This window comes from Aquila chrysaetos, chromosome 7 (assembly GCF_900496995.4).
Source record: "Aquila chrysaetos chrysaetos chromosome 7, bAquChr1.4, whole genome shotgun sequence".
Taxonomy (NCBI): domain Eukaryota; kingdom Metazoa; phylum Chordata; class Aves; order Accipitriformes; family Accipitridae; genus Aquila; species Aquila chrysaetos.
In genome coordinates, this window is record NC_044010.1 from 10,451,126 (window position 1) to 10,469,908 (window position 18,783).

Genomic DNA, 18,783 nt, shown 5'->3' on the forward strand with positions numbered 1-18,783 from the left:
TGACAGACTTTGCTACAGTCTTGAAAGGGCGAAGACCAGGCAGTCTCAAGAGGCATGGATATTACTGTAATGGAGAGAGCTCAAATACAATGATGATACAGTACAAATAATACAAGGTCCCATAAGAGCAGATCACTGAAAAACAAATTTCAGCTCAACCAACCAAGAAAAATCAATCCACACTGCTAAGATAGTTTGCACCTCAACAGGAGGCTCTGTGTATTAGCTGGTTAGTCCACACTTTGTCCTGTGCACCCCATCACAGGAACCTTGTGTACTTCACAAGGCAAATTATAACAGCCACTAAATAAGCATGGAAATAACATGGGTTTCAGGATAGGTTGAATTTTACAGCATTATGCTCGTGATACCACACGCAAATACAGCAAGTTACACAGTCACAAAAAGTGAAAAGCATAACCACAACATCTTTGAATGAAGCCACAGACGATTTTAATTTGGTCTCAGGCCTTTAGGAATTGTTATGGGATGTGGTTAAAAAGGGAACCAAGAGCCAGTTTGATGGCAGGTTCACAGCCTGCAGCAGTGCCCTGGTCAGCCAGTATCTAACATCATAAAAACAAAGCACAGATACAATTAAGACTCTGCCTTTCTTAATAATCTCGGAGACTGTTTACTCAGCAACACCAACACATCAAAGGAAAGGATGCCAGTGCCTGAAGACAAATCTCTTTAACTCCAAACCAGCTTTGTTTATTGCTAATAGTCTTCTTGGTAGAACTAAACCTCAAAAAATACGGAAAAGCCTTGAAGGGCCTGGAAACCGGCACACGTTAAACCACTGGCAAAAAAATGTTGCTATGAGAATGGACTGACTTGAAGGGCCTGGAAACCTGGACACGTTAAACCACTGGCAAAAAAATGTTGCTATGAGAATGGACTGATCAGTTTGCCGTATAGAATTTCAGAGCTGTGCCAGAGAAAGCAGCAAGGTGGGGGTGAAGCTTGGTAGTGTGAGGGTAAACATTAAAATAAGGGTATTAACTATGGTGCAGGTCACCTAGGAGTGAAACATGCAGGCACGTAATGCCCTTTTCATGTGCCCCAAACATGGTTAAGATTTCTCCCACTTCAGTGCACCCTTGCACACTACAACTCAAATTCCCTCCTCCACCCACACTCTGACACACTTAAACATTTTTTTTTAAGATGTCAGACTTTTTTTTCTTTCTGCTTTTCGCTGTTTGCTCCAAACTTCTACCTGTCTTCTCTTACCTGGTTCACTCCACACTTTCCCCTCAGCATTTCCCCTTCACCCCTATTCCCTCCCTCCTCTTTCCATTACACTATTCCTGCTCCCCCCAAGATAAACCATGGTTCTAACACACCACCTTCACCATCCCCTTGCTCACTCAGCTTGTACTTTCCTAACCCCTCCCTCACCACCCAGCTGTCTTGTCTCTGGAGGATCTCTTCTGGGTGGGTAGTCTACATTTGTGTGAGACCTAACATAAACCATCCGTTTCTGTTAGATTTTGGAAAAACTATGATGTGTACCCCCCAGGCAGCAGCATGCAAAAACAGGAATCCTCGATCTACAGTCATACTCACGAATACCAGTTCATCTAAAAAGCTACAAATTATCATCATCACAACCAACCTGTGGGCAAGGTTACCCAACAAATGAAGAATAAAGGTCTTTTGGGGGCCATTGGTGGAATCATTCAGTTGTGGTTTTACCTTTTCTGTGTGTGACTTTTCAAGCTACATGATACTTATTTCTTTGACATCAACAGTATAGAGTCAATCTTTTATCCTGGCCACTTATGGTAAGCAGTTACCTTTATCTGCAAGTGACTTCTCAACTTCATTGACACGTCTTACAAAATTTATCCCTTCAACCTGCACCTCACTCAGTACTAGAAGTAATCAAATATAATCATGACTTTCCAAGATACAAACCACATTCGTTGGACAAACTTCTTAACTCTCATATTGAGACACAAGCCATCTCAAACACAAGGACTGTTATTAGGAGACGATATCTTTATTGGTTTCTTTTCACATCTCAAACGGAATAGGGATCTGCTGAAATAAGCAGTGCATTTCAGCTCTATCCCTGACAAACCAATTGTGAAACACAAGAGCATATTTCCAGGCTGAGAAGGGAGCAGGAAAAAATGCCAGTGATATTAACAAAGAAAACAGGCTTTCTCACAGAATTCTGAATCCATTTTGGACGACTGTGCTTACAGGAGCCATTCAGATATGGCACAGAAAATCTGTATAATGATTGAGACAGACAAGACTAGCAGAATGCTTATGAGGGTTACAGAAGAAAACACAGATGTGGTCGAAAGCCGAGACGGGAAACTGTCAAGCGTCTGTCGTTACTGAGATGCAGGATGCATCTGGTTGATGTCACTGTGAATAGATTTGGGGTGGAAGAAAGAGAGGAAAAACAGTCTTAGAGGGAGCAATGAGGATGCAAACAAAGTGATGCATCTCGTGTGGGACAAAAGCAGGGCTGAACTTGGCCGAAGCTGGAATGTATGAGAGCAGGATAATTTGAATTTCAGTGTATGAGCCTCGATAATGAAGGTACTACTGATAACAGCCATAGTGAAAGTACAGAGCATAAAAACTTTGAAATAATGGTCCAAGAATTTTATATCAACCATATTGAATTAGTAATGAAGATGTAAACTTCAAGAGGAAACACATGAAAGTCACATGTTCAAGCAAGATAACAGCTTCAGAAAACTACACCAGCCACTATCTTGAGGTATTTCTGAATGGCTGATGATGTACACTTACTTATCTTTGTACAGCATTTGAAATTCAGTGATACTCAATTAGTAAATTAACAAAAGACAAGTTCTCCTTAGGGCACTTATTGCATTGTGTTCTAATGAAAACTAGGGAGCATTTATTATTTTTGACATCCTAATCATTACACAGACGCACAGAAGCAAGCTAGCTATTTTGGAGTAAATATATGCACCTTCCAAGCTATCTAGGGAGAAAAACTTGCCTTTTAAAACATGGATGACTATAGCAGCTTGATTATTCTGCAGATTCAGTTCAGCTATCCAAAATGAACAGGTGTTTTGCAGAGGTGAGTACCATGGCCTAGTTCTGAACTCTGCAGGCTGGCATCAGTTGGAATACTCTCTCCCCCATGCTTCACCAGACTAGCGTGTACATATACACACCCTTCAAACACCCAGATGATGAGCTTTAAAACAGAGGTGTTTCCACTTAAATCCTTACGAAGCTTCTGGTTGTTTTGGTAGCATCAAAAAGCATTCCGAAGGGAGTGCTACTTCACACTTCCCTCTGCTGCTAAGACCCTGGCACCCTGTTCCAAAACAGCATGCCTTTCAAAGAACTTCTCGGAGGAGGAGACAGTAATTGAAGACTGGAGTAATCTTACCAAATACTCCTTCATTTGCACTAGACACCCGGGCAGTTCAAACCAGCTAAATCTTGTACGCCAACAGGAGAGAGGAGCTTGGACTGTTAGGACAGAATTATCATCTTCTATGCAGTTCTCTGCTCCTCTCCCATCTTGCTGGCTACCGTGGCAGTTACTGCAATGAAAAAAAGCTGACTTTCGTCAAACAAGTATTACTGTAGTTAGACTGGCTGATTCCTTCACAGATCAAGACAGATGCAAGCAGCTTAACAGTCAGAAGATCAGTATTCAATGGGTTTGTGCTTTTGCTTCTGGCAGGTCTAGGAAGAAAGAATTTTGTAATGGTTTATATTATTCTGAGGCCTTTAAATTCCTTACGATGTTAAGGAAGGTTATGGGATTAATTTTCACAAATTTAAGATTTATTTTGTGATTTAAGATTAAGAGATTTGGGATTTAGAATTTGAGTAAGAATTTTCCCTGCTAGACATGAAATCCTCTAAGGACAAATGGAACGTTTAGGTGCCAAAGTAACACACAGTGTTTTAAAATCTAAATTTATCATTTTCCTCATGGAGACTCATTGCAACTGATAAATGGAGGCAGATATCTTGCACAGAATTAATGACTGGGTCTATGAAACAAAAATTCCTGAAACACTCCTAGAGCACCCAGATGCTAAAATTTGATTATAATGCAATAAAGTTACAGCTGACTTTTACATCAGAAGAGTAAAAATGAAAGAAATAGGCAGCTACAGTACTATGGACAAGTATACCAAACAGTTAACTTCCCTACTTGGTAATATGACTAGTGACCTATATAACGGACAAGTATTTAACACAGACTGAAGAATGAAAATCTTATCATTGTAGGTCTAATCTGACCTGCAGGGAATGGTGTTGGGCTTTAAATAGTAATAGTTGTATTGTCATGCATAGTAGAGGGGTTAGATTTTCTAAACTTCTTTCAGAATGCTGTAATACAGTAGCAGAAAAAAAATTGTTTTACACTCCTAAAATATTTTTTACATTAAGAGTACAATGCTTGAGAATGTAAATGCACAGTATGTTAAAGAAAAACCAGTGTGAGCTTATTGTAATTTTCTTCAGGAAAATAATCCTGCAAATTAATGTACAGTTGGACTATATGTTCACCACTTTGGATTCTGAATATTTTATGATTATCATCTTTCTGCCATACAACTGTTACATGCACATTCCGAAATACTGCCAATTTATAAATTTTTACTACTGAAATTTAGAAATGAAGTAATGTATGGGGATATAAAGCAAATGTCTCAATGCAATGATTCACCTTATTTTAGAGCAAGGCCTCGTTTTTGTGGCTTACAACACAATGGTTTCTAAGACACCTACACAGGATAGGCTATGTTTCTAAAGCAGCATATAAAAAGTGATAATATTCAGTATCAGAGAATGAGAGTCTTGAAAAATCACGGACCAACCCAACATTCTGTTAACATTAATTTTATAAAATACCTTACATGAACAGATAAAGAACTTGAGCTTACATAATAACCAAAATTTTAAAAGAATGTTGAATAAAATATAAATTAATTGAACACATCACTAAGTTTGCCACATGTTAGACAAGTTTATAAAAGGCAATTTCAGATAAAATAGTTATTTGAAAGAAAATCCTTCAAAATGGAAACTATTGAAGTCCTTTTTCAAGAATTCATTCCTAAAAGCGCTAATTCCAGGTCAACAGGTAGTACCTGAATTTGCTTAGAATACGGTGTTCATTTGCTTCAAAATTTGTCAAGCTTTAAGACATAAATTTAAATGCTTTCAGGACAGAGGCATCAGTGCAAAGTAAAGCTTCAAGCTGAAAATGAAATATAACAGAATGATCCTGGTACAAAACTTCCTAAATTCACATTATGAAATAAACTGTGCAAGATGCACTCTTGAGATACTGAACATGAGAAATTTTACCAGTCACCATTTTAGGGTTCCAGCCAAGCCATTAACATGGCTAATCATATTAAATTCATTCATTTTATCACAATCTCAATTTTTTTCTATTCATAGTCTTTGGAAAAGATCCATGCTGCTAATGTCCACTTAACTTCGTTCAACTTCTGATTCAGCCAATTTGCTTAAAATGCAGTAATTTAGCCAAAAGGAGATAAAAGTTGAGGCCAACAGACATCAGAACGATGGTCTAAAGCCTGCAATGACACTTAATTGGAAGAAATATGATTGCACAGGTTTCTGAGTTTAACCAACTTGGTTCATTCAAGCACTCTCACTTGAAGTCAGTCTTCCTTAAAGTTATATATGTGCATAACACCCTGCCAGGATCACACCCTTAAGTCTTACAAAGGTTAAAATATGTTTAGAGAACTATGTCTTTAGAGAACTAGACTGTAACCAGATTAATTTATTTTAAGCCTATTAATTCCTGCAGAGTAAACATCAACACTCTAGCAAAGCAATTTTGCTCTGTTTGACTTTAAAACTATTAACCAAAACAGGTCTGAAATAGTCTTCACATTCCATTATTTAGAAGTGTTATTAGCACACTCATTTAAAGATTAATGGAACTCTTTTCAAGTTACCACTCAGAATATTGCTCATCAGGCTTTTTTTTAACACATATGAAAAAAAGTAAGTGTCACTGGTGGTCACAACCAGAAAGGAGAAGGAAAAAATTAAAAAACATAATCTACTGGGCAGCAGTTCCAGCCTCTAGTTGAAATATAAGGCTGTAATTTATACTAAGCTGCTGCATAAAAATAAGAAAATGAGTTCTCCATTACAATTCAAAATTTCAAAACTCAATCTGCTGATTGTTTGCTCATCCTTGTGAAGTGCTCTTTTTTCACTGCTGTCGTTGCTATGCTGGCAGTTATGCTAGAACCTCATTTAAGTAATTCCAGTACAACCAGATTGTTTAATTTAATAGCATGAATCATTTTGAATCTATAGTTAGCTAAAATGCTAGAGTGATGTTGTAAACAAACCAAATGAACAAGAAGGCTCAAGACTACACAAAACTTTCCCCCCAAACAGAGGAAAGATTTACTTGAACAAAAAGCACAGAATATAACTTCAACCAAAACTTTTCATAAGTTCTACTCAAGGAATGAACATTTAAAGAAAGTTGCAAATGCCCTTTGCTAGAACATAAACTCAGAATCATTTGCTTAAATCAAAATGGAACAGAAGCTCTTCCCTATACCCTGAATTCTCCTGATCATCTTTTATCACTGAAGCAGATTAATGATATCCATACTATGCTTTGTGATGCTACAAAATAATTTATTTAATTGGTTTTAAGAATAAGTTCTTTGATGAAATGATGGACTTTGAGATATCACAGTAATTTCCACTGGGTGTTCCCAGTTATTTTGAATCCTGCAATTCAGCCATTTGCTGTCTTTAAAAAAAAATCTTGAAAACAAATGCATTGGCTGCTGAGATCTGATCCTGTAAGTGATGTAACTTTCACCACTTGCTCCGAGTGAAGGAGAACACTGACAGCTGAAAGGGAACAATAAATATATACCTCACACCCAGCTTAGCACACTGTGAAAATTCTCATATACTGGTCACATCTCAAAATAGGAAAAATATTCTAACAACCTCATGGTTTTATCTTTTTAATAGTAATAAAAGACGATTTCAAAGTTTCCTAAAAAAACAAGAAAGCAGCAATCTTAAGAATTATTCTGGAAAGATCTGGACTCTTAACTTTCAGTGTAGTAAGAGCAGAGTTGTCTTCTCTCTCTCTTTCCTAAAATTGGGAAGATTTTTAATCTGGCTTGCATCAATTTGGGCTCAAAAATAAAACCTCAAAGCCTGGAGTATCACTAACCACGTAAAGCAAAAATGTGTTTCCAACTAAGCAGCTAGAAAGACAGTGAATGAATTTGGATATTAAACACATACTTGAGAATAATAAAGTGTACAGAGGAGGAGGTTACTAAAGAATTTTGCAAAAAATATTGCTACAGTAGCATTAGGAATTAACAGTGCATCAAAGATTTAAAGTTTCCATGTTAATACAAACTGATCCAAGCCACAATGAACCACAGGACAATCACTCAAACAAAAAATTAACTGTATTCTACTTTACAGAAGCTAGAACTGGAATTTACCTGAATACCATTAATATGATTCAAAAAGATTCCTTCTAGTCTGGTATGCCTCAGTTTACATAGGTCATATAGAACTGGTGCCATTAGTGTGTATCAAAACACAGTATTATCACGTGCATTTGGCTTTTTGAACATTTGCAATCAAATACTCAAATTTGAAAAAGCTTTTACATGTTAGAACTCAGTATCACTGCTGCATGAAGTGTTTTATTTGTTGGTTGGGATTTTTTTGTGGAAACTGTGTACAAAAGACCTTGAGGACTACAGGTCATGGAATTCATGTTAAACAGAAAGCTGCCCAACATTACTGTCAAAATACCTTTAAAAAGGCAGTTCATAGACAGAATAATGCGTTTTACATTCAGATATTTCCTCTCTCAAAAGCAAAGGAATCTCAGAAGAAAAAAAAAAAAAATCAGTAGTGAAGGCCACATACTTTTTGCATTTGATGAGCTGAAATGCAAAAAAACAATTAAAGCATCTTGTAAGAGAAAAAAAAAAACAAACACAGAACTTCTGGAAAGTGATGATTTAGTTGATGGGGTGGTCAGCATGGAAACTGTTGGGAATGCTACAGCAGAACTGACCACAAGGTACAAGGGAATACGAACAGGAACATAGTACAGGCATCAACTAGAAAACTGTAACTTGCTAACTTGTAAACAAGAAAAAGCATTTCACAGATTAAAAGTTCTAGGGAAGTAAACTTCTTTAAATTATTTTGTCAGTTCAACCCTGATTTAAAAAAGTATGGCTAGCAAAAATACATAAGCCTCAGCATATTTATAAGTCTTGATCAGAGCAGCCATGAGCCTTTGATAAACGGCTGGAAACAAACACCCTTCTACTAAGGATGAAAGAAAAATATTCCATTCTCTTCTTTCTCTCACTCCCCAATCCACACGTGTATAATGTAGAATTCACATGCTCCAAGCAAATCTTGACGCTGCTATAGATTGAGACGTGGGGAGACCGGTGGAGGAAAACAGACAAACTCTCTTAAAATACTACGGGCCACGTCAACATTATTCTGGGCAATTTCAAGTGCCCTCTTGACTTCTTCAAAGGAGTAGCCCTCTCCCATAAGTTTCGCAATTTTTGCATCCACATTTTCTGTGGAACTGTCAGAGCTGTATGCTTTCCTGTGGTGTATTTCTGGTGCAGTCCTCCGAGGAAGTGGTTTAGGGGGCCTGGCTGGTGCTTGTGAACCATCTGTTTCAAATAAAGGAGATAGAAATCATTACAAATTGGCTTAAAATTGTGTTATAGGTAGGTCACGCCTCATGAAGCAGTTTAAAAAGTAAAATTCTAAAGAAACATGAAGAGATATTTTAATTCACTGGTATTGCTCATTTTAAAATTCAGAGAGAAGCTGAATTCCTCAGGAACATCCAAAATGGAAATAATGTAGTGAAATACTATTTTAATGATATGATAGGAACATGCAAGTTACAGTGTGAATTACCCAAAGTTGGCAGAAAAAGAAAGTATGATGAAACAGCAAAGATGGTGAAAATAGCCAGTCAAAATTTTAAAGTCTCTCCACTCTCAACCCACAGTTTGAGAACTTTTTCTCAGTCTGTTTTAAAAAAAACACAACAAATTTGATCACAATTTTATTCAGGACCATAAGCTGTGTGGAAAAGGAATCCAAACAAATATGCCTGAGGGAGAAAAAGCCTTCACTTTTGGGTACATCTTGCGGATTCTGTTCAGTCAACTGCTGTTTATTTCGTGCATAGCAGCTACATATAAGTACAGAAATAACTGGTTTCTCAAAAAAACCTCTAGTCCAATTATTTTCAGTGGTGAGAACAGAAGACAATCCTTCCTCTCCAGTCCCGCATTGGAAATATCTCCCCTTTCCTTCTCTTCTGTGGTAAGGTTACCTTCACAGCTAATGTGGGTGCTAAGAATCATGATGTGCTGATGAAAAAAGCTAATATTCAAACTTACTGATCTTCTCAGAGTCAAGAGTTTCGTGCTCAAGTAAACTTGATACTTTACTGAAACCTCTTTATCCTCACTGATTCCACAGTAAGAAGCTTAAATACAAGCAGGCATAGAGCAGAAAACACTTTCAAGAGCAAAGAAATTAAAAAAAGAAAAAAATCTTTAATCCTTCAAAAAGGGTTCTAAAAGTTCCATCAATGGTGACTTTGATAGCTAAATTAAAAGAATTTCTGGCTGTGATACTTCCTGTTTGCTTACACTGACAGCAACGGCATTTTGCAGTATTAAGTATTTCAGAGACAGTCTTTTAGTGATGAAAGAATATTGTATTTCTAGTATTGCTGTTACAACATGCTACCTTATCGTAACACTGGATAAAGAAAACTGTAATTCAACAGAATGCATTAAACACTTCAGATGAATGAAAATAGTTCACATTAGTGCACGTCTAAACCAAGGTGTATTTTTCTCTCAACTTAGTTTCCATGCACTCAGATGAAGCGTTGCTATAAATTTCAATTCCATTTCTTAATTCAGAAAAGATAAGCAAATAGTACTTTTAGCAAGATGGCGATATTCATATAACAAATGGATGAGAGTAATTTGATTAAAAATTTACAGTAAGGTGCTAAGTTTAATTTAATTCTAATTTCATTGCCTATTTTCCTTGCAAATAGTTATGACACAACCTACAGATAAGTAATGGCTATTTCGTATTTGTTATGATTTTTTTCTCTCTGAAGATGAAAAGAATTATATAAACATCATACATTCTAGTAAACACGCCTGAAGCAGATCCAAACCTGCCCTTCTATGAAGGTGTGGAAGATCCATGAAACACACTGGTTTGACAAATTAACTACAGCTCAGGAAATGTGGTTAATCACCAAAACCCAAATCAGAAACAAGTTCAAATTTCTCATTTCACTTATTTTAGAATACTCAAGACTGTAACAGAAGACTATTCTTTATGTTTAAAATAATGTTATATCATGTTAAAAACAATCAGTTTTCTTTCGAAAACATTTCAAACTGTTTTAATATGCACACTTCATTATGGACTTCACTTGTATAGAGGATGAAAAAATTTTTATTTGCAAATTGTACATTTTTCTCTGGGCTTGAAGTACAGAAGAAATTCCTTATGCATAGATCAGATCCTTCTGTGTTTATGTTACATGAGATGATTTTTGCTCTACCCAGTCTAATACAGGCTTAAAACTGAAGTTATTTCTTGTATAAAACCTTCAGTTTGCTTAATAAGGTTTGTTTGGAAGCTTCAGCAATCACATCATTTGCAAAGGTCATTTTTAATTCTGTCAGCAGATTTGCAGCATAGGCATTTTATTCTCACTACAGTGACATCTCTCTATAGCACAGATACTTTAAGATCTTCAGCCCTCTCTAACTCAATTCCCATTATTATTTTTTTAAGTGCTGACATCTCTTTCAGTATCTTCACATCCATATAAAATTTTAGCTGAAGCTGGGTATCACATTGGATCCTGAGCTTAAAGATACTAAGCCTAAACTGCATATCCATCTGGACATTGAGATAGAGGTATTTAAGAAGGAATTTCCTTCCCAACCTCCCATCCTCTCTGATGTTTTAGCCACCACGGATGCTTAACTAAAAATTCAAATATATTTTCTAATTGTGTAATTCAATTAACAGTTTGTATAGCAAGGAGCTTCCTCTATCACTCACATTTCTGTACTTCAGCACTACATTTAACCCTCAGGTAATGGGTTAGTATAAAGGCAGACACAGGCTTATTAAATAAGTGTTTAAAAAGCGTGGAAAAAGTTGTAAGGTGAGAGCTCTGTGGCACAGTGGGCAGAGGATATCTGTAATGATGCCAACTGTCTATTCCTCTCTGCCGTGAAATGGCCCTCCTCTTTTCTTCCCTTGCTGCTTCTGTATGCTCCACAGTCTTTCACCGACAGACTGAGAAGCATCAGAGAAGCAGGTGATGAAGGCTTGGTGCACAAGGCTCTCTGTGGAGCAGTGGCAAGCAGCTACATCTAATCTAACTGGGGTACAGGAACAAAGCACAGCCAAGGGACATCTATACTAAGGAATTGAGAGAGCAGGGAGAAAGTGAGGAAGGACACATTGGACCATCAAGCTGTTAGGTATAATCTTCATATTTTGCACTACTGTGGCACATTATTCCCCCTGGGGTTAACTGAAATCCACCCATTATTAATATGGGACACCCTCCCCCTAACGTTTCCACATAAAGGAATCTAAATTTGCATGCAAGTGCTTTAATAAGGCCAGGTGAGTGAATAGGCAGCAGACAAATATACTTAACTAGGCATTTGAATCCACTTACAGAATAGCTAAATTCAGTGAAATACACCAGACATCTATATTAGAGGCCTAATTTTCTTCTACTTTTCCCACGTATCATTGGCTGTGCTTAGGTAAAATACGCTAACTATTAGCAATATCTCCTGCTCTTACTTTTATTGTAATAATTTAAAAAAGTTGTATTTAAGAAGTTTGAAAAACCATGCCTTTGGGATAGTTAGGTGCATAGCTGAGAACTATTTCTTAAGTGTTCAATGCTGAATACATTGCTGAATTAGAATAAATTTGTCATTACATGTTAGCGATTCAGTTAAACATCATGACAGCAATCTTAAAAACAGTCAAACCGAAGCACAGAAGTTAAAGGACTCCCCATGCTACTCTAGGGAGCCAGTGGCTAAATTATAATTAGATTTTAGAGTGAACTACATTTCCTTTCCAGCTAGTTCAAAGAATCACCATACAAAAGGGCTGAAATGAAGAATTTCCTAAGTGAACTGATTGGTTCAGAATAAATGCAAAAACCAAAGTTCTGAATAGTTACACTCTCTGCATTGTCTTTTTAAATCATAGATGAAGGTGAATCGGTTCATCCTGAAGATCATCAGTTCTGTTCAATGGAATTACTGCCACTGTAAAAACAACTTTCCAATTAAAAGTATGACATGATCTATCACATAGTTTTCATTTAATTGAAATTAAATTGAATATCTTGCTGTACATCATGCTGATTTAGAATGATATTTATAGCAAAGGTCGACACGTGGGTGTTTTAGAAGATGGCTGTGGGAAACATACGGATAGGCAAGTATTTATTAAGTGACATCAGAAAGCTCCAAGATCTTAAGTAGCAAGCATCTTACAGTAATTTAGGAAAATTAAAAATTGTTCTACCACAGAATTCCAAGAATTGCAAGAAAAATCCATAGCTTTAGAAAGGTAGTTATATCACTGTCATAGTTTGTATTATAAAAGAAATTAAAATGCCTTAAATAAATCAGGTTAACATTCTAAGACAAATAGATCCCTCTCAGTGTCACATATAAAACATACATTATAAAACATTTTTTTTTCCCCCCTAACAATGGGGGGAAAAAAATGGAGAAACACTGTTATAGTAGAGGTATCCTCCCCAAAGTGCTACTATTTACCAAAGGCATCACACTAATTCTCAAATGTGGTATTCATTAAAAATTCTACAGCACTCTTCAGGCTTACTTAATTTCCCCTGTATTTTAAGCTGGAAAAAGACATTCTTTCTTTCCTATACCCCAGCAGAATAGAACTATGTATTCCTGCGAAGGAGAGATACAATTACTTTTAAAAAAATCTATCATTTTTCCACTTGTGATTGTTGCAATTAAACACTGGTGATCTAATGATCTAATGAAAAACTAGAGAAGTAAGTCTCTCCCTTTCTTTATGCATTAGGAAAGAGTTTTCATGCACAGTTGTCTCTTATCTGGAGAATGAATAAAGGTTCAAAGCATCACTTGGCTCTTTCTTTGTGTGGTCTTTCCACACAGCAAAAATAATGCAGGTGGAACAATCCTTTCCCTTCCCCATATATCATGCACATCTAAAGAAAAAAAAAAATTTGTCTAAAAATTGGTGAAAGTACTTTGAAATAGAGGTAAATATTGTTATTGTTTTAACTAATTCGAGTAGCTTTCCTTTAAATACTATTCATGTTGCCTTAAAACCATAAGCAAAATTTCTATGGCACAAGAATTGCTTCTACTGTTCCTTTGCAAATGGAAGACTGAATTTTAATTGGGTTTGGTTCTTGTTATTTTCTTAAAAAAAAAAACCAAACTAAAATTTTCTTAGCAGTTCAGACAAACATATTAGCAAAAAAGACCAGAAAACAGTAATACTTTAGAGAGTGAAGTTTGGGGTTTTTTTGTTGTTGTTTGTTTGGTTTTTTTGTTTTGTTTTGTTTTTTTTTTTTAAGAGCAATGAAACAAAGATAGAAGTGAGATGCATGTGGTCCCTGCAGGACTTCTTATCTCTTGTGAGCTTTAAAAGTGGCAGAAAAATCTCTGCCTTTCTCAAAAAACAAGGAACACTAGAACTCACATAAGTATTCAGTCTGGCAGCTAGTGACACTGATGTCGTAATATCTATACCTACAGACAACAGGTAGCCACTTCTACCTTTACTGAAGAACTTTAATCTCTTATCCTTTGATGATTTCATATTTTTGTAGAGCAGTTCGTTGCCAGGAATGACAAAAACCTCAATGGACATTATGGATTAAAGTTATTTGCTTCATAAAGTTGTAATTTTCTACAAGAACAGTTTTCTACCTTACCTGAAGAGGGAGGAAGTTGATCATAGTCTTGAGATGTCCTATTTGTTTTGACATTTTCTCCAGTTACTCTACGAGCAGGTGGCAAAGGAACATGACCAGTTATCGGATCAAAATGGGGATCTGTAATAACAGAACCAAAAAGGTCTCTCAGAATAATTAGAATTATTATTTGGGGGAGGCCTGATGCATAGAAGTTAGACTTAGAATAACCTCCCTTCAGACAGAGGAGCCATGAATCCAAACAGAGGTGTTCCTCCACAGCACGTGCATACGCACATATACATCCAAATTGAACACTTGCATAGTAGACATGTAACTACGTCTTCGAGTGACAAAAACAAGAGCACAGCTCAAAGGTATCCTGCACTGACCATGGCTCTTCTGTCTACATCCGTGAGGTACCTTTTGATTACCCAGTCCTGACAGTGCTAGGATTGTGCCTGGCAAAGTATGGAAGAGGTTGCAAAGCCTGAAGCAGCACAATTAGAAATATCCCAACTAATCAGTTCGGTTAGAGCTTTGTAACACCTCTATGCTTTGCAGTTCACAAAGACTGCAGGGCAGATTTCCTATTCACAGTGTCCCAGCTACGGGTAAATATTACCAGGACTGGTAAAGGCTGTGACTAGGCTTTTCAGTTCTCTCTGCTGATTACGGGAACAGAATTCAAAAAAATAAAAGAAATATATAGTCCTGGCATATTGTGTCTTCCTGTTTTTTTTTTTTTTTTCCTTGGCTATTGAGGATGCAGCTGAGCAAGTGCTAACATCATCCTGGACCTTGCTTCTGCTCCGGGCTCATAACAGTGTTTGTATGTGAGTGCAACTTTTTGCTGTTGTTGATGATGAGATTATTATTCTAATCTGACAGGCTCTGATGGATAGCTGAGAAATCACCCCCAAGACTTGTATGAAACCAATCATCAAAAACGCATCATAAATCATCTACAGCAGTTTATCTGACAAGATGCAAAGTGAGTAATATGGCTTTAGAAATACCATATGAATAAAAAAAGACCAATCCACACAACCACGTATGCCGAAGATTTATACCCTTCTAAGATTAATGACAACTGCTGCTGTAAAATTATATTCACTACGCGAATATGAACAATACATGGTTGTAGAGACATTTTCCAGATTTTTAATTATAAGCTATTAAATGTTTTTTAACACTATCAGTGATGCTTCTTAAAATTATTTGGAAATAACATTTAATAATTTAAAACTCTGCACGTTTCTGGGAACTGCACACAGACAGACAGAGCTTGTATGCGTCTATGTGTGAGGGCTTCTATTTTTCCTCTCCATTCCCATTAACTGAATGGTGCAGTGTGTGTTTCTGCATCAGATGACAGAGTTGAGCCACCCATTCAGACTGGACTGCCGACGATTACATAATTTTTGTTTTGAAGTGTAGAAGATAAATTAATTCCTGGCCCTGTATTTATGAAGATCAACCTTTACATCCTGTAACATGCTAAGTCTTTTTACTCGGATGCATTCAGAGGCTTATATGAGAAAGTAACAAACTGATCTAAATTTGCATTTTAAAGTATACACAGTTTTGGCAAATTACTCGATGTCAGGCCTTGACTGGTAGCAAAAAATACATAATAAAAACATTCCATAAAAGGTCACTCCAGTTCAACCTAAACTAACTCGCTTTCACCCCACAGCTAGTATCATTCACAAAGGTCAGCCAAACACCCAACAACCTGCCAGACTATTACGGAGTTGCACAGGACTCCTTGTCATCTATATTCTGGCCTTCCTGCAACACTACTGCCAAAACATTTCATTATATTCCTTTCCATGCAGCTTCTAAGAAAAACAGACAGGAGGGGAAAGACATCTAACCACACCGCAAGGTAGATAATCACTGAAAATATTCCTGGGACAGGTAAACTTCAAGACACCAACATCCTTTGCAAGCTTCCACAGAGAAAAAAACGCCGCTTCACAGACATGCACTATAAACCACAAAAATCCTGTTGTAATCTGTATCATCAGCAGCAAATGTATTCAACTTAATTAGCCTGACAATCAAACACTTCTCAACTCAAAGACAAAAATCGTAAATCGTGAATATAGCTTTTATATCTTTTACAAGCAAAATACCAGACTGAAAAAGTGTCACAGTGATTCATGGGGAGAGATAGGTGAACGCCTGACTTATCAAAAAGGTTATGAACCACAGGCACCTGCAACTGTGTTCACAATTAATATAGTTTTGCAGCAAAATTTTACAACAGTTCTCACAAAGCAGGATGTTTTTTTCCCTTATTTTCTAGTTTTTCCCCAAGTTCCAACTTGAAAATAAACTCCATTAATTATGTTTTACTATAGAAAAGAATGGAGTTGATAAAAGGATAGAGACTAGTATCACAGATTACAATACAAAACTTGGCACTTCACAAGTAATAAATCTTACTAGAAAAGTACAATTTACCAAAACGTCTAGCTTGGTATAGACATATTGACCTTATTTCATTACTTAGTGATAACGAAAAGTGAAGTCTTTTCATATTCTGAGTTGTTTCATCTCCACCATTAAAAACCACCTATTTTTTAATGTTTTGTATAATGAAGTAAAGACAAAACAGACTTCTGAAGCCTGATGACAACTTTATCACGGAACAGATAAGCTTCTGAAGTAAAGCAAAATGAAATAAAATATCTTGTTTCCATTGTATTCCTACCAGAATGAAGGAACAGTTCATGTCCCGAAGGAGGTCGGCTTCCTGAGCCAGCAGGTTTTGTCTGCTCAATCATGCTGTGCCGAGCAGGTGGTGGTGGTGGTGGTAGCGAAGGGGGCGAGTTATCAAACGCATCTTCACCTGCATTTTAGAAAAGAATTATTAGATGAGCAAAACTTCATTAAGAACTGTAGAATAAAGAGTGAAGCTTATTTTTATTCTTTTTTTTTTTCCTGAGGCCTTTATTCCTAGGGTTCATCTAGCAGTTCAGTGACTCCAATAATGAAATTGTAAACCTGACTCCTACTATGCACAACCCTCTTCTAAAACATGCTCTGAATGACCTTTTGCAGTGCTCAGTTTCTTTTCTGTGATGGGGGGAGAGATTTCTTTTAGTGGCTTAGTTGCAGAGAGTGTATTATAATGAAAGCTTCACTGAATATCATTGTAGAATAACAGCTATGTTTCAGTGGTTAAGCAAATATATTTATATTCAAACACCAATGCTGACTACATTGAATCTGTGTATTATCTTTATCTGCTGTTCTAAAGCTCTGACCCCAGATATAAACTGAATTTTCTAGAGCTTGGCAAAAGAATGTACCCCCTACACAAAGGTGATGCAGACAGGGCTAGAATTACCAAGCAGTGTGATTTTTATGCATTCTTCTGCCTTCAATTCTATGTACTCCCACAACTCAGGAACACTTCAGGGACCAGAGAAAGTATAGTGCAAGAACATAGCAAATGTTCAAAAGGTTTTATGGAACCAGAAAATTGGATGATGACACACACAGATACAATCATGCAGCTGAGTTTGTCAATAAAGGTATGGGCAGTGGCCAAGCACAGCCCTTGTATATAATGCAGAGCTCACTGACTTTTGTGTGGAACAGAACAGAAATCAGGGTTGGAAATGATAGCTTTTGGTGACTGTAGGCAGCAGTGAGTTTTGAACCGTCCCTTGATAGTGGAGAAAACCAGAAATAAACTTATTAATTTAAATTTGTTTTCTTTGACTTAAAATACAACCTCTTTGGCATTCTTCTTTGTATTTGATTAAAAAAATGGAATTATTTAAGCTACAATAGGAAAAGCCCTCCACTCTTTCATTAAATTGCAATGCTCAAACTTCCTATTAAGGGACAAAAATTTGTAATTTTTTTAGGGAAAATGGTTTTGCTTTTCTTTATAGCTTGAATATAGATTTAGTATGCCTTTTTGTCTGTCTTGCATGAGGGCTTGCAGACAGATACTGAGTACAGATCATTGACATAAATATTGACTTACAGTTGTAATATTTAGCCCATAGCTTGTTTGGTACTCTTAACATACTCAACATTGGTTGTTTTTCAATAAAGATGGCATTTGGTTCATCTAGGCAATGTTAACCATTAAATGTAATCAGCAAAAAGTCTGCAACCTAAAGGGGGCACCAGAAGATCATAATCGGAGGGTGTCCTGTTGAGCAAAGAGCTGTGTTTTGGGTTGTCTCTGGTAGGAGGTCGTGCAGGTGGCAAAGGTACCGGAACAGTAGGTGCATCATAGACATCTCCTGAATGACACAATCACAAGAAGTGAATGTTTTCTTGCTGTACCCCTAGAACAGCACAGAGTAAATTTTCTTGCTAAATAGTGAAAAATAAGAACATACCTAACTCTGGGTGTTTTGATTTCTTCATCTCAGAAGCAGTACTGTGTGTTCCATTTGTTACTCCAGCACATTGACCATTCTCACACACCCTGAAGACAGACATTAAACAGGAAGGAATCAACCAGTTATCCAAGTATTAATTCCCAGAATGATGAAGTACCTGAGCTGGCAGTTCACTATATGGAAACGGATGAAAGATAATAAGCTGCACCAATTTTAAAATTTACGCTTTTTATATTGAGAGCAGATACTGGTTAACCGTCAATAAAACTGCTCTGCAGGATTATACTGCTTTCTTGGTGGAATACTGACATGGCTTAAATAACTTACTCAAGGCTG

At 36.7% G+C, this 18,783-nt stretch overlaps 1 protein-coding gene across 4 annotated transcripts in view; it reads right to left on the bottom strand.

Moving 5' to 3' along the window:
* Positions 1-1,987: 1,987 nt before the first annotated feature.
* Positions 1,988-18,783, bottom strand: part of CBLB (Cbl proto-oncogene B) — a 139,480-nt gene continuing 122,684 nt past the window's right edge. For 3 of the 4 annotated variants that reach the window (XM_030020331.2, XM_030020333.2, XM_041124916.1), the window contains exons 15-19: positions 18,445-18,532; positions 18,214-18,345; positions 16,794-16,931; positions 14,093-14,212; positions 1,988-8,720 (exon numbers count right to left, since the gene is read on the bottom strand). In XM_030020331.2, the coding sequence (XP_029876191.2) occupies positions 8,458-8,720; positions 14,093-14,212; positions 16,794-16,931; positions 18,214-18,345; positions 18,445-18,532 (741 nt within the window). In that variant the 3' untranslated portion in view covers positions 1,988-8,457. The remainder of the gene's footprint in view (positions 8,721-14,092; positions 14,213-16,793; positions 16,932-18,213; positions 18,346-18,444; positions 18,533-18,783) is intronic. The other variant, XM_030020332.2, reaches the window with a different exon arrangement.